At 42.4% G+C, this 17,515-nt stretch overlaps 1 protein-coding gene across 1 annotated transcript in view; it reads right to left on the bottom strand.

Moving 5' to 3' along the window:
• The window catches only part of LOC126355986 (delta-sarcoglycan), a 390,788-nt gene that overhangs the window by 53,941 nt on the left and 319,332 nt on the right, over nt 1–17,515 (bottom strand). The window contains exon 5 of the mRNA XM_050006604.1: nt 14,164–14,283. Coding sequence (XP_049862561.1) covers nt 14,164–14,283 — 120 coding nt within the window. The remainder of the gene's footprint in view (nt 1–14,163; nt 14,284–17,515) is intronic.

The raw sequence follows: 17,515 nt of genomic DNA, 5'->3' as shown, positions 1-17,515 counted from the left end.
GTATGTAAGTAAATATAGGCCAAGTGAGAAAAAGTGATTTAGAGATAATCAACAAAATGTGTATATCACTTAAACAAAAGCAGTGTAAGTATTGTGGATCACTATACAAACACAAAAACTCTTTTCTTCAAGGCGTAGTGTTTCCAGTTGCATGTGTTGAAGCTCAGAAGGCTTCACGTTTTTCTTCAAGATGTAATATTCCTTGAACTCTTCAATTTCACTAAGAGTTGACTGAACTTGCAGTACTCGAGGAAGTTCAGCAGTCAATCTGATCCATTGTGCTTTTGAAAAATGCACATTTGTGAAATTCATATATATTGCAGCAGCTGACTTAAAGTCGAAAAAATCTATCTCTTGTATAATTCTATTAATGGTGTTGGTGTGCGTAGCTTCAGTGATGAGGCGAACTAAATCTTTTGGAACTTCACACATGGTTAGCCTCTTGCGTTTCTCAATGTGAGCAAAATCACGATCGCAAGACATAAAAGAGTGTCCTTACACCAAAAAACTTGTGTTCCATTCTCGTAAAGTAACCCTTTGCTGTAAGGTAATCCCACAGAAACATCATCATCTTGTTTTTGTTCTGCCCACAGCTGTTGTCGCTCCACGTTATTAGTTTCTTTTTACAAGTAAGTGTCGAAGTAAAAGCTTTGTTCACACAGGAAGCAATTTGATTCCCACCCCTGTCACATACGGCCTCATGCCAGAGAAACATTTGAGTGGTTCGATTATTACCAACATGAATGCAAGAGTTGTAATTTGAGAGCTGTCGTCAATAGCAAATTTCACTGTGCCTTAATGAAGGAAGAGAAATCCCTTTTTTGCAAATCCATTGCAGCTGTACATACTTCCGAGTTAGGCCCTTGACTCTTGATTGTGGCTGCTTTCATGGAATCCATAGCTTTCTTTGCTTTTCGATGATGTCTTTATTACTGGGATCACACCTCAATTTGGCTTTAAGACAAAACGATGGCTTTTGTCCATACAAATTCGTTTCAATAACAAATTAAACACATTAAAATACTAGAACATAACTTAAGCAGATCCCAACCCTTGTAATAAAAATTAAAACGGCAATCATGGCCTACCTGACACTTGGGGGTCTCTTTAGCTGGTACCATAGTGGTGTCTTTTCGAGTATATTCTTTTCCTTCGCTGTAGATTGACTTCCTTTCACTTTGAGCACTACCTTCAACTCTCTTCCTCAGGTTTGGTGCAGTTTTCCTTTCAGTTTTTCAATATTGTGTATTATGTATCTGTAATAATTACTTCAACCGTGTCCTGTTGTTGCAAACAACCACAGAGCTACTTCAGTTGTTAACAATTCACACAAATACGAGCCAAGATAATAACAGAGGCGCATGACTCGTTGTTTGAACATCGATGTTGGCATTAGACGCGAGTGCCATCTTGTGACAACTGTAAATAGTGTTTCGTGCTGTTCTGGCGCTTGTATCAGATTATGTTATTGGCACTGGCGATTACAGCGGAATTTCACCTATAACTCAAATTTTCATTTGATCCATTATTTACTTACATGCCACAATTTCTGAAGTATAATATGTGAATAGGTGATACCACCTACAAGATGAGTTCTCACCCTAAAACACCGAGTGTCACTTCAAGTACTAGATTGCCTATCGAACTTTCGAAGATAACCGGCCGCTGTGGTCGAGTGATTCTAGGCGCTTCAGTCTGGAACCGCGCCACCGATACGGTCGCAGATTTGAATCCTGCCTCGGGCATGGATGTGTGTGATGTCCTTAGGTTGGTTAGGTTCAAGTACTTCTAAGTGTAGGGGACTGATCACCTCAGATGTTAAGTCCGGTAATGCTTAGAGCCCTTTAAACCATGTTTTTCTGAGATTTTTTTTTAAAAAAGGAGGTCAACAATGTGATTGATACGAGTGAGCAACTAATGGACGACTGCACAACGTAAACTATACCCTCCGGAGGCAGCCTCGTGACAAACTGTTGGTGCATTACCTTTTTTCCTCATCTGAGGCTAGTACTTACATCCTGACTCTTCAGTTATTCACCGAGAGAGGGGGCGCAGTGGTTAGTACAACGGTCTTACTCTCCAGAGGACGACAGTCCAAATCCAGGTCACGCCATCATGAGTTCGGTTGTCCTTAGTTTCCCTCTAACGCTCCAGACAAATGCCTGCACATACTGATCATCCAGAACATTATGATAACCGACCTACTGTCGATACAAACTCGCCCAGGCGATAGCACCATCAGTTGGCGAGGAACGACTGCAAGTCGGTCACACATAAGGTGCACCTGTTATTAACGAAATCGCTGTTCGTGTGTGGAATGGGGAACGCGCGCGTTCTATCTGAGTTAGACTGACGGTATATTGTGATGGCCCGGAGGCTCGGTACGAGTATTTCAGAAACTCTATACGACTTGTCGGGTATTCGAGAAGTGCTGTGGTGAGTGTCTTCAATTCGTGACGAAACGAAGTTGAAACCACGTCTAGACGTCTTGGGGTTGGGCGGCCAACCCTCATTAAAGATGTCGGACGTCTCTTGCTGGGCAGAGAGGTAAAACAGAACAAGCGGCGAACTGTAGCGGAACTAACAGCAAACTTTAATGCTTGGTAGGGTACGAGTGTTTCTGAGCACACAGCGTACCGAACACTCCTAGCGATCTTCCGCAGCCGACGACCCATGCATGTGCCAACGCTAACGCCACCAAGTCGGCAACTACGACTGAAATGGACACGTGACCGTCGGCATTCGACGTTGGCGCAGTGGCAGACAGTTGCATGATCATGCCGGTGGGAGGGCGCGAAACCGTCGTCTTCCAGGGGAGCAGCTCCATGACACCTCTACTGCGGGACGGAGACAATCTGGCGGCGGCTCCATTATGCTCTGGGAAACACTCACGTGGGCATTCATGGGTCCAGTTGAGCTCATACAAGGCGCCACGACGGCCAAGGAGTGTCGTACACTGATGCAAACCATGTACAGCCCTTCATGATGATCATGTTGCCTGACGGCCGTGGCTTTCTTAAACAAGAAAATGCGCCATTCCATAGAGTCAGGAGTGTTATGGCGTGGTTTGAGGATCACAGTGGCAAGATACAAATGATGTTCTGGCCGACAACTCGCCAGATCTGAACCCGACCGAACACATCTGGTATGTAATTGTACGTGGCGTTAGAGATCACGAGCCCCTCCCCGGAATTTATAGGGATTAGGTGACTTGTGTGTGCAGATGTGGTGCCAACTCCCTCCAGCGGCTTACTAAGACCTCATTGCTTCCGTGCCACGAGGCTTTGCCGCTGTTACCCATGCCAAAGGCGGACATGCGAGCTATTAGGTAGGTGCTCATAATTTTTCTAGCTGATCACTGTAGTTCCTTTGACGAGGGCAAGGCCGATTTCCTTCCACATCCTTCAAACAATCGAAGCTCGGACTCCGTCTCTAATGACCTGGATGTCGACGGGACGGTAAACCCTAACCTTCCTTGTTTCTTTTTCTACAGACATTTGTTGAACATATTCCAATCTCTGCCTTCTTCTACAGTCTTTGCACTCTATGGCACCCTCTTCTGATATGAACGTTATCCCTGACGTCTCAGTACATATTCTTCTTCGGTGTTTTACACACATTCTCTTCTTGTCTTATCAGTCAACGTAATTTTCAGCATTCTTCTCTAACATCACATTTCCAACCCATCTTTTATCGTCTTTTCCTTTTCCCTCTGTCCATGACTCACTTTGTTTTCCTGTGCTCGTATCATTCATTATCAGCAATTTCTTTCACAGTTTCAGATCTTTGTTTTATAACAGTACACCTATTTTAGTCAAAAATTCTCTCTTAGCCTACGCTTGTGTGCTTGTTATATCCTCCTTGCTTCGCCTGTCGTCCATCATCTTCCTTCCAACCTAGAAGAATTCTTTCACCTCATCTACTACGTGGTCTCCCCACTTTTTTACATGTTTCTTTTTCTCCGAATTATTTTCGCCTATGTTTGACTTACTCTCAGTTCGTCCTCTGTATCTGGTACACTATTCAACATCCCGTTCAACAGGTACCGTGATTTTTCTTCATTTTCGCTCAGCAGAGCAATGCAATCGGAGACTTTCATCATTTACATCTCTTCACCCTAAATTTTAATCCTTCTCGTAACCCTTTCTCCAGTTTCCGTCACTGAATCTTAGATGTATATGTTGAACTGTGGCGAAAAAGACGGTACCATTCACTTACACTATATTTAATTCGAGAGCAACTCTCTTGTTTTTCCGTTCTCATCGTTTTATCTTGGTTCTTGTGCGTATTATATACTATCTATATCTGCACACCTATATTTCTGATAAACTCGAACATCTATCAGCAATTTTACATGTGAATGTTTTTCTTCTACGCCTACAGAGTCTATGGCGGTTCCTTGATTAGTAATTCTACATCTAACTACACATGATTCATCTGCAATTCAAATTTAAAAAGTATGCAAGAGACGGACCTTCAGACTACACTATTTGTCGATGGCTCCACGTGCGAGAAACGAACACCTGAAACTTTCCAAACACACTCTAGTATCTAGTATTATGTTACGATGATTATTTCTCCACTTTCAGGTACTTTAACATTAACTTGTTGCTACCCCAATACATTTCTCATAGCCATGGCCCTCTCACTCGTTTCGTAAAAATGCCCTGTTTGAATTACTTCGATATCCTCCATCAGTGGTATCTGTTGAGCATTCTATACTTCGCAGAAATACTTCAGAAGAGGATGGACAAGCGTAGTGTAGAAAGTCTCTGTTGTACATTTTTTAGCACCTTCTGAGTGTTCTGCCAATGAAACTCAGTATGTGTTTCGCCTTCCCCGCAACATTTTGCTTGTCATGGTTCGAATTTAAATCGTTCGTAATTGTGATCCCTAGGTATTTAATCGAATCGAAAACGCTTGTATCATTTATACTGTAGCTACAATTGAAGGGGATACTTTAATTTTTCATGCTGAGTACCTAACGATTTTTATTATTTCGCATCATGTAGGTATCTCGTCTAAATCAAGATATCACTTCCGTTTCATTCGATGACTTCCGTCATTTACTAAAAACTGTGACCTTTCTGGTGGATAATCACGAATCTAATCACACAGATGAGACGATGCTTCATAGCCATGCAGTATGTTTAGAAGCAGCTTGCGAGGAACGTTGTCAAAAGTCTTCGGGAAATTTAGAAGTATGGTCACAGCTTGAGGTCCGACGTCGATAGTACTCGTTACTTCGTGCGAGTAAAAACCGAGTTGGGTTTACAAGGCTGATGTTTTCTCGATACTTGCTGTTTATGTACAATAGATCGTTTTCTTCGAGGTACTCCATAAAGTTGGAACAATATATGTTTCAAAATCCTACTAGAAATTGATGTCAATGATGTGGCTCTGTAGAACAGCGGATTAGTTCTATTTCATTTCTTGTGTGTTATTGAGAGATGTGTGACTCTTCAGTCTTTCGTCGAGAGTGTGATTGTATGTTATTTGTAAAAACTGAACTATTTCATCAAACAATTCTGAAAGGAACCTATTTAGTGTACAGTTTCGAGTGGACGGCTTGCATTTGTTTATTCACCACACTCCGAAATTACTTATACTGCTCTCTGTTCTTGATTCAAATACTCGAATACTTACTATGTCTTATTTGGTGAATGAAATCAGAATTTAATGGTGTTTCCGTCGGTAACTTTGCCTTTGCTATCACACAGTGAAGGTATAGACTGTGTCTTGGGTCTGGCATGATTTACACATGACCAGAATCTCTGTAGATTTTCTGCTCAATTTTGAGACAGACATTCGCTGTGGAAACTATGAAACGCATTTGGAAATGAATTGCATATTAAGTTTCGAACATCTGCAAACTCTCACTAAGTTTTAAAATTGAACGGTCTTTTAAATCTGGCTTTCTTTTTCGTGGATTCTGTAAAAGCGTTCTCACTTTCTTGGTCTACCCTTTTGAATCTGTTACGTCTATCATTAACTTACTTTTAAACCCTCTAATTCCGGCAGAACTACTACTTGAGCCAAAAACTTTCTTTGTTAAGTCCCACAATGGCAGAGCTGCATCTCTGGTGACTTTATCTTCCATAAGGAAAACATCTAACAGGCCCTCAACTTTATTATCCATTCTCATTTATATTATTGTTGTCAGCAAGTTGGATGGATAAGTTAATAATCTGAATGTGCAGTAATTGCAGCATTTACCTGCTTCTGATATTCTATTTTGACTCTTTACTTTTAAGCATTTTAATTATCTCATTATAAGAGTAAGGAGAAATTTTACCCAATAGCACTGATACACGATTTAGGTCGACAATACATTTATTATTCGACGTAGTCGAATACAGTTACTCCAACGTTTATCCGTGCAGTACATGCCATCATTGAAATGTTGTATTGGAACGGTAGAAAGCACTCATTACCTTTACACCGTTACCTGTTACATGCACAATGATCACTGACAGTCCAGCTTCATAGCACACACTTTCAGTGTTTATTCTCACTTTTGGTTGCAGTCTCGGTTAGCCTCTCAAGTGCAATGCCATCAAGCATAGCATGGAACGATTTAGTTCGAATTTAACTACTGAAGACACAGGAGCCTACTCGTTAGAAGCCATTAGCATTTTTAGATCAGTAATTACCAACATTACATGGACAAAGTGGAATTTAAAAAGTCACTGCAACTACTTTAAGAAGATGAATAAATCCAAGTTGTTTTGAGATTTTCTGATACCTCGCAACGTTCTGTTACCTCTCAAAGTTATGTAATATACAAATCGATCTTTGTTATAAACGTCACGCTTTGTTATGCTTTGAAAATGTCACTGTGCCTTTGCTATATGTTTTACATGTGATTCCTTACGATTTTCTATTTACCACAATACTAAATATGTAAATAGAAAGAACATTTCCACGTCCCTAAAACCTAATTGTATTTGGTACATACCCAGCGTTAATATCAGGATCAAATAAAATCGGGTTATACTGAGGGAATCAGATTGAAAAAAAAGAGACTAATATCAGAAGATGGGTTTTGTTATCTGGGCAGCACAACAAGAGATGATGGCCAAAGTCCAGAGGATATAAAATTCAGACTGGTTGTAGCAAGTTTCTCACATAGAGAACTTTGGTGATAGCGAATACAAATTTCAAAATTAGGAAGTCGTATTTGGTGTGTAGCCTTGTATGGGCAGCCGTGCAGTGATTAAGATGCTTACACAGTATAAACCAGGATGGAGAACAGTATCAAACCAGTCTCAGACTGAGGTACACAACAACAACAACAGTAACATCCTGGGGAAAAATCTTGCTGCTACAGTTTTGTCCCTGGTTTAGTGCCTCACAGTCGGTTTTCAAAAGTGAATATCTAAGAGTTTTTAACAAGTACTGGTAAGAGAAAACGATGAGATGACAGCACAATTAAAGTCGGAAGAAAGTTTATACAAATCTGTTGTGTTTTTGTTCTTCTCTGTTTAATATCTATTTAGTTGTTTTAGTAAAAAGCTTCTTCCAACAAAAGGAATGATAAGACATTAAGAGAAAGGATAATTAAATGTATGAGACTTGCTGATGACATGGCATCACTAAGTTGAAATGGAAACGAAACTAACAATGTGTTAAAATAACTCAGCACCAGCTGTGATTGCTGCGAAATGAATATAACAGTGAAGGAGACAAGTTGATAGTTTCAAATAAACAGGATACAACGGAACATGTAACATGTCATGACACATAATCTTAAAAGCAAGGGTAGCTACTGCAAACACTGTTTTCCAGAAGGGGGAATATTTTTTTTGGTCGAGTAAATAAATGATTACAAAAAACATTGTGAAGTAATTTGTGAGGAGCGTTGATCTGTATATTGCAGAAGCATCGACTCTATGACGGAGAGAGGCGAAATACTTAGAGGGTTTTGAGACGTGGATTTGGAGAACGGAGGATGCGGACGGAGGAATTAAAAAAAGAATGAGGATGTGCGACACAAGATAGATGAGAAAATATTAATGCTGGAAAGAATTAAAAGGAGCAAAAGAAATTAATTATGACACTGGATGAGAAAAGCCTGTATGATATAGCGTGTACTAGACTGAATTGTGAGTGGGAGTAGAACTAGAGGAAGAAGATGATATCAGTTAACTGCTGACATCAAGGTAACTCAGTTATGGAAGGAAACATAGGAAACTCGAAGGAACGGAGAATGCTAAACTCGCAATGATTAACATGTCTCGATAGCAGAACACATCTCCGTCATTATAGTATTAAAGGCTCCTATTTTCGGGTACAAATTACTACTAGCTAATTCTTACCGTGTTACAAAATCCTATATTAAGCATTTCTGAAACAGAATCATTAGCCGTCACTTTGTACCGAATTTCAGTTGCGTCCTAATAGGTAGTAAATTGCTACAGAGAACAAAGTGTCTTCCTGGCAGAATACTGCTGTTTATCTTCCTCACTTCGGTACGGCAAGACGAGCTGCACGCGCAGCTGTCAGAAGAGCAACCTCTGACGGTGCTGCGACGCGTGTCAAGCCGCCGTGAAAACGCCGACCAGTGGCTGTAAGCGTAGGGGCAACCTGTGGAATGCGGCGGTGGCGGCGGCGGCGGCGGCGGCAGCAGCAGCGGCGGCGGCGGCGGTGGCGCCTGGCAGGGCGACCTCACATCGTGCACGGCTGTCAGCCGGGTCGTTAGCCGTGACGGCGGCAGGGGCAGCGTACGTCACAGCCGCAACTCCCTTGCCGTTTATTAGCTGGCCGACCGCCGATCGACAGCGCCGAGGGCACGAATATCGTCAAACGGCCAAAATCAATAAACACATTTTGCTCACATACATTTTTTCATGTCAGTATTTGTTTCTCTGCAAAATGTGCAAAAATCAGGGAAGGGGGATTAGAGTTTAATATTCTGTCGACAGCGCGATCATTAAAGACGGAAGACAAGATCATTACAAACTACAGAAAACCTTAATGTGGATGGCCGAACGGGGATTTGAACCGTCACCCTCCGCAAAGTGAGTACTGTGCTCTAAGTACTGCACTACTTCTCCCAGTGAAAACCATATAGGATGTTCTGGCAGTTGCTGTTAAAGCTTTCTATGAGTTGTAAAGGGGGTGGATAAATTTTTGGTTAGGGACCCAGGTCCGGAAATGTATCATTAGCATACAAAATAAGTTTCGGGATCGGATCACTTTCAAACCTCTTGCAGCTCTGTACAATACGTAATGACAGAGTTTCACAACGTATTTATCGAGAGCGTTTTCCGGATCGCATCGCCCCAATACAAACCATATTCGTTTGACTACAAAAATGGCTTCGAGATACTAGAACTCTTGCTAGTAGGAAGATTGTCAGAAGTTTGGATACCTTTGCTGATGAGCTGAGTCAGCGAGAGCTCTCGCACCTATTTGCCCTTGCTATCTTCGGGAAGTGCAATGGTATGTCTCAACATACATTGGTTTTGCAAACCAGCGTGAGTACTCGTTCACTGTCCACTTTCCCCAATGATATTGGAAATTGCGATGGACTGCTACGCACGCATTCCATCCTATTAGATCGCAGCTCTTCCAAAGTTCTTTTAAACTCCTGTCTTTTATTCACTATGCCTTCCACATCAAGTCACTTTTCGTCTTCTATCACGACATCAATTCTTCCATCTCGCACAGGCCTTCAATGTATTCATTACACCTGTACGCTATTTTTTCTGTGATACACAATGGAATTTATTTTGTGAGCTTAATGTTGTTTCCTTTACTTTTAATTTCACTGGTATTTATTTTTACTCTTCTGAAATCTGCAACAGTCGTTCGGCCAACAGTTTATCTGCTTACTTTATATTTTTCGTGTAGCATTTCGGAACCAGGAGTGCACAAAAATACGAAACAGCGGGAAACGTATGCTTGAACGTAAATGCAGATACTAGCCGATTCTGCAGGACATGCTGTTGTATTTGACCACGAGCGGCTCCTTTGCGGTGTCCGCAGTACATTGGAAGTGTCGGTCATGGTGAGAAAGGTGTTCTGGTAGCTGAGAATGGGTTATATTGGAGCTTTATATATTTGAACATGGACAAATTTTTGGTGCTCTTATGATGGGTGCTGCCGTAACCAAGACAGCCAAGGAGTTTGGTGTGTCAAGAGGCACCAGATCGAAGATTTATATCTGATACAGTGTAAGCGGATAAAAACATCATCTTCTGAGCCACAGAGCGGGCAAATTTCAGTGTTGTGTGGTCGTGAAGACAGTCACTGAAGTGGATTGTGACGAAAATTAAGAAAACGATAGCTACCGGTTACACGGGAAAATGTGGTGCCGAGCCATAAAATCTGAACTGTAGAGGAATGGAAGAAATGTATTTGGTCGCATGAATTTTATTTCACGCTGTTTCGAACTTCTGACCGACTTTACATCCCAAAATTGAAACATGACGGAGGTTCGGTGGTAATTTGGGGAGCTACGTCATGGTATTTAGTGGATCCCATGTCTCATATCCATCTTCGGATTACTATCAACGGTTATCTGACCATTTTGGATGATCGGGTCCTACTCATGGTACAATGTTTGTTCTGGACTGGTACTTCTGTGTTCCAAGACAGCAGGGCTACCGTTCACACAGCTCGTGGCATACAGGACTGGTTTTTCTGCGCACAAGGATGAGTTGCTGTATCTCTTCTGGTCTCCACAGACACCAGGTGTCAACATTATGGAGCCTTTGTGATCTACTTTGGGGAGAAGGGTGCGTGATCGATATCTATCTCCATCATCGTCACCTGGAGTCGCCAGTGTTTCGTAGGGATTATGGTGTAAGATTCCCTTAAAAACCATACAGGACCTATATTTATCCACTAAAAGACTCTCCTGTAAATTGGGTGCGATATTCAGTACACACAGCTGCCACTCATGGCAACAGCAATGAACTTATCTCACGTAGGCTTCCAGTGGAACTGAGCTTGAATGACATGTACAGCAACATCTTTGGTGTTGCTTCCAATCTGTACCAGAGTCCGTCAACGCTACTGATCATATTGGGGTCTTGTTGACTCATGAGCAGATTTTTCAGCAGGCGAGAGATCCAGAGAAAGTGCTTGCCAGAGCAACACTAGAACACCTTCTGGATTGGGCTTTGTCTGGACAAAGAGGGAACCGCGCGGGTTTATTGAAAGATAACATCATCGAGAGCTCAGTCACTGGCCTCAGCTTTTCAGAGACGTAACGGCTGTTGTCCAAGCTACCGGCGACGAGAACTAGATGTGACCATGAAACTTCCTGGCAGTTTAAAACTGTGTGCCCGACCGAGACTCGAACTCGGGACCTTTGCCTTTCGCGGGCAAGTGCTCTACCATCTGAGCTTCCGTAGCACGACTCACGCCCGGTACTCACAGCTTTACTTTTGCCAGTATCTCTGCCGGTAGTTCAGATGGTAGAGCACTTGCCCGCGAAAGGCAAAGGTCCCGAGTTCGAGTCTCGGTCGGGCACACAGTTTTAACTTGCCATGAAGTTTCATATCAGCGCACACTCCGCTGCAGAGTGAAAATCTCATTCTAGATGTGACCATGTTTCTACACAGTGGCTCACATACACCACGCCATGTGCCGCACCCGTGTGCTGGTGACGAATGCAATCGGGCAACTTTCAGTTCTCCTCGAAGGTTCAACGCAGCGAAACGCCCAGCATGATGTTGTGTGGTGAAGCGGAAGTCCTCTAGAGAGATGACGTGGTGCCACTCTAGTACATCCAATGCTGCTGATGAGCGCACCTCTGTCTACGTGTCTTCCTCTGCTGCCGCATCAAGAGAAATCGCAACAATGTTCGCCGTGTTGGCAGCAAGTGGTTGCTCCAGAAATCGTCGCACTGTCTCTGTGTGCATTTATCTAGGTGCGAACAGTCGCTTTTCAGGACTCAAGCTACGTGGTGTAGCTGTACCATCGGACTTGTCCGAGAGAATGATGTACCCTGCCTCTCCGGCGCTAATCGCATCAGGTAGTTGAGGAGATCGCACCAGGCGTTGAGCATGGCCTTTTTCAATACAAATATTCAATATTCACGTGACAATCATGGAATGCGAATCACCGCGAACAGCATCATCATGGAACGATAAGCCACACACACAATAGGCGGCGTTCGTTGCCACTGTCTAATCCTGACACGTAGTGGTAGACGCTTCTCTTTCTTCCACGAGACGTACCATCACAAATGACTGAAAGTAAAGTGATATTTATTTATTACGCAGTATTCAGACTTCAGACGTGTCGCACTGTTATGATTGGATGTCATTCATGCGACACTATTTGGAATAAAAAAGCAAGGAAGGTTGCTTTAAACGGAGAGCTCTAAGGCAAAAATTATCGTGAGACAAGTAGATATACCTTACGGAGTACCTCAATAGTGACAATATGACGTGTAGAATAGTATAGAAGACATTACACGAAACAGGTGTAGATCCATGTACTGTTGCACGATCTATAATATTCTGCTCCTCTTGTTGTCACTGTTGAGCTATTTACTAAGATCTATTTATTAGTATATAAATCATTTCTGATTCTGATTGTAAGCATGTGTAAATAACCAAACCTAATTCATCATCAAATTTTAACGGAAATGCACAAAACATCAACTGAGAACAGGTAAATGAGGTTGGTGATTCGAACAACCTAATACATCAGATATTCAGATATCGATACGTAAGCATCGCATGCTACAAGTAGTACGTACTGTCTAATCAGGACGAAAAAATCCCTGTCTTATCCTCCAAATAACAGGTGAAAGGAAAATATGGTTCGCAGTTCATTTACGGAAGAAGTGGCCTTATATCTCCTTCGAAATCAGCACCAATAGCTTCTTAAAGACTGGCTGAACAAATAGGAGGAGAACGATCTTCTTATTTGGTGTGAACATCTGATCATAAAGACAGGGAAAAGTGTCGGAGAGAACAGAGAATGGGGAAACATTACACCGAAGTGCCTGATCAGGATTCTCTGGTATCAGCATAGATGCATCAAATTATAACTTCACTGGGATTGAAAAAGTTTTATTTCAGGTCTCTGTATGTGAACAAGTAAAAAGAAGAAGTTGGCCACTGAATATTGAACGGAATTTAAATGCATTGGACGTGAAATAATTATATAAAATAAAAATAAAATAAACTACTGAAGGTACTCTATGCACATGTTCGTATTACGTAGGTGAAGTTGTGTTATCAAAGGCAAAAGGAAAGAAGAGAAAAATTATTCAATGAAAATTTGCCGCACGTGTGAGAGTGCAGACACATTGATAAATGTTTCGCCCACTGTACCTGGCCCAGGCCACACTGATGAAGCTATTTGAAATTATGGTTCAAACGTTGTTGTTGTTGAAACTTCCTGGCAGATTAAAACGGTGTGCCCGACCGAGACTCGAACTCGGGACCTTTGCCTTTCGCGGGCAAGTGCTCTACCAACTGAGCTACCGAAGCACGACTCAGACCCGCTACTCACAGCTTTACTTCTGCCAGTATCCGTCTCCTACCTTCCAAACTTTACAGAAGCTCTTCTGCGAAAAATGCCCACGAAAGGCAAAGGTCCCGAGTTCGAGTCTCGGTCGGGCACAGAGTTTTAATCTGCCAGGAAGTTTCATATCAGCGCACACTCCACTGCAGAGTGAAAATCTCATTCTGGTGGTTGTTGTTGTTGTTGTTCTTGTGGTCTTCAGTCCTAAGACTAGTTTGATGCAGTTAGTAAATCCACATGACTACTTACCCCATAAAATTGTATTGAAGATGATTGTGGCTGTAGAAAGCCTACGTTCGGAAAGATTTAGTGACATAAGGGGAGAAACACTAGGACACTGGTGTGGAAAGGAGCAAACTGACCTAGAGCGCGAACAAACTGGAAGACAATCTAGAAACCTGCTCTTTGAGAGAAAGAGAAGATCACACATGCATAGACACACTCACTCAGAGAGAGAGAGAGAGAGAGAGAGAGAGAGAGAGAGAGCAAGAGTGATAGATTCAAGGTGGAAAGCAGCAGAACGGCTGTTAGTGGAAGAAATGAAAATTACTGGCGAAATGGTAGTGGAGGTGGAGATAAAGGTTGCCAGTGATTGTTATATGCCAGAACCGTCTGTGAAAGAGGTGTGGTATGCGTAGTGTTCACATGTTGTAGAAAGGCATCCTTACTCACCGGAGACCCTGAGCGAGTCGGCGCCCACCACTACCTCGTGCCGGTCGGCGTGGAAGAGCAGCTGTCCACTGGAGTCTGTCACGCGGAACGACTGGGAAGCCACGTCGAGGCGTTCACCGTCTGAAACAGGATGGCAGCGTCACAGGGCGGCCGTGAAAGACAGAAGCAGCAGGCGTCTTCAGGAAAGGACTGACTGGGTAACCTTAAACACGTAGCTGCAAGCACAAGCTGTAACATAACACACTGATAAACTTCTAAGTCTTGTAAAGAGGTCATGAAGAGATTGAGGATAGGAATCGATGTATGGAAACGTCATCTGATGAAGCTACAGAGCGCCGAATTGTCTTCGGCATGAAAAATGTTCGTACACTGACGAAGCCTAATTTATACTTCTTGCATTACGTTGGACGGGGTCAAACGCATTAGTAACTACCACGACAGTACCGTAGAGTGTTTAAACTCAGTTTACCTACAGAGGGAGGGGCCTAGCTAGAGACGTCGGTCTCCATAATTTAGATGCTATGTAGTGAAGTGGGATGACTTTTCCGGACACAGATTTATGCACTCGTTTTGCTCCTCAAGACAATCTCTTAGAGTTTCACAGTATTTTCTTGTTATATCTTGTATATTCACATATCAAAGTATTACGTGAGAAATCTCTCGTAATTGTTGTTATGAGCTGCCTAAATTCGTTTTTTTCTTGAATTTCTCATGTACTACGATTCTCAGTTGTTTTTCTAAGAGCAGTTACTTCTGTAAAATATCTGGGAGAATGCGTGCGGAACGATTTGAAGTGGAATGATCATATAAAATTAATTGTTGGTAAGGCGGATGCCAGGTTGAGATTCATTGGGAGAGTCCTTAGAAAATGTAGTCCATCAACAAAGGAGGTGGCTTCCAAAACACTCGTTCGACCTATACTTTAGTATTGCTCAACAGTGTGGGATCTGTACCAGGTCGGGTTGACGGAGGAGATGGAGAAGATCCAAAGAAGAGCGGCGCGTTTAGTCACAGTGTTATTTGGTAAGTGTGATAGTGTTACGGAAATGTTTAGCAAACTCAAGTGGAAGACTCTCCAGGAGAGGCTCTCTGCATCGCGGTGTAGCTTGCTGTCCAGGTTTCGAGAGGGTGCGTTTCTGGATGAGGTATCGGTTATATTGCTTCCCCCTACTTATACGTGCCGAGGAGATCACGAATGTAACATTAGAGAGATTCGAGCGCGCATGGAGGCTTTCCGGCAGTCGTTCTTCCCGCGAACCATATGCGAGTGGAACAGGAAAGGGAGGTAATGGCAGTGGCACGTAAAGTGCCCTGCGCTATACATAGGACGTCTTAGAGTAAGATATGCCATTCGTCTCCCTATGAACCACGGACCTTGCCGAGGTGAGGTGGCTTGCGTACCTCAACGATACAGACGCTCGTACGATGTCAAGTTTGATTCCATAGGTGAACAGTTGTCAGCTGCGACTGTATTCACTTCAATTAGCAAAGGGTCCATCAATCAATTGCAAATGAATTTCGGTAACTATGTGGGCGTCTTCGGTGCTATAAATGTAAGTAGTAACTTACTTATTTTCATTTACTTATTATTATTATTATTTTATTATTATTATTACTATTATTATTATTCACTTATTATTTACTTGTAAGTGTAACCTATTGTATAGGAACATAGTCCCAAGTGGACTTTGTGCCTACACAAGTATTTTTATTGTTTTAACTAAATTTACTGTACTGAACATGGCCACACAGCGACCGAATTCTACGTACGCAATAAACATTATTTGCCACTGATTGCTGTACACTTTACTACTTGAGTCGTAAGATACAGCAACCACAATTGGCGGATATCTTCGGAGGAACATGTTGCTGTCGATATATTAACGACGTACAACTGATAATTGCCTATGTATTACGCCAAAGCTTGGTGAAAGCTCGAAACTTGTACTGACATAAATAAAAATAAAAATATGTGACTGGTTGCTGTATTTCTTGAAATGATATTAGCCAAAACAGCCTTGCTGTGCTGGTACTGCACACCGCTGAAAGCATAGAGAAACTTTCATTTCCTGAGGGCATGCAGCTCTACATTGTGGAGCTAGGAGGTAAAATAGTCCCCGATTCGGATCTCATGGCGGGACTAGTCATAAAAAACGAAACTGGTATTTACACGTCGGAGCATGGAACTTCAGATCCCTTAATCGTCTAGGTAGGTTAGAAAATCAGAAAATGAAAATAGAAAGGTTGTCCGTCCCTGGTAGCTGAGTGGTCAGCGCGACGGAATGTCACACCTAACGGCCCTAGTTCGATTACCGGTTGGGTCGGGGATTTTTTCCACTCAGAAACTGGGTGTTGTGTTGTCCGTGCACCCGGCGAACGGTCTACCCGACGGGAGGCCCTAGTCACACGACGTTTTCATTTACATTTTATAGACAGGTTGAGGCTAGGTACAGTGGGTATTGCTAAAGTGGCAGGAAGAATAGGATCTTTGGTTACTCCAGTACAGGGTTATCAACCGTAACAGCAAATGAAATGGCAGTAATGAAGGAGTGGGTACTATAATGAATAAGAAAATAGGAATTAGGATAAGACACTCTAACCAGCATAACGAACACATTATTGTAGTAAAGATAGGCATTCACTACATTTGCACAAGTTCACATTTCAAACAGTTCTACAGATGAGAAACATGTAGAAAAAATGTATGACGAGATCAAACAAAATATTCAGATAACTGAGAGAGACGAAAATTAATTGTGAAGGGGGAGTAGAATTCGGTAGTAGGAAAAGGAGTAGGAGGAGAAGCAGTAGAACGTGGGCAGATGGGTGGAGGGAAAGGAGTGAAAGCCGTCTAATAGCATTTTCTACAGGTCATAATTCAATCACCGCTGATATTTGGTTTAACAATCATGAAAGAAGGATGTATACATGGAAATAAACCTCAACACACTAGAATGTTTCACAATAATTACACCTGTATCATGGTAATATAGACATTTAGAAACCGTAAATGTACACTATGTGTTACTTGACACTTTCCCGACAGACTAGTTGTAGAAAACGCTCTTGGGTGAGTTTCACAATATTTCATCGCTGCAACTGATCGTCGTCTTCAAGTACCAGAAACACAACGTCCGGTTGGTGCGACTATAGTTGGGAAATGCTAAGCGTGAAGGCTCCAGAGTCGGTAACCAGTAATGAAGACTTCCTGAGTGGTAGCTGGAAGGAGAATTACGTCGTCGGATGATGAAACAAGGACTTTGGTGCAAGGTTAACGGTGTTCGTTTCTACTGTGCGCTGTTGATGTTCGTTTTATATCGTCCCTCGAAGACACTATGCATTCCGTTGAGCT

This window comes from Schistocerca gregaria, chromosome 3 (genome assembly GCF_023897955.1).
Source record: "Schistocerca gregaria isolate iqSchGreg1 chromosome 3, iqSchGreg1.2, whole genome shotgun sequence".
Classification (NCBI taxonomy): domain Eukaryota; kingdom Metazoa; phylum Arthropoda; class Insecta; order Orthoptera; family Acrididae; genus Schistocerca; species Schistocerca gregaria.
Note: the sequence above shows the minus strand (reverse complement) of the source record. Positions and strands in the feature narration are given on the sequence as shown.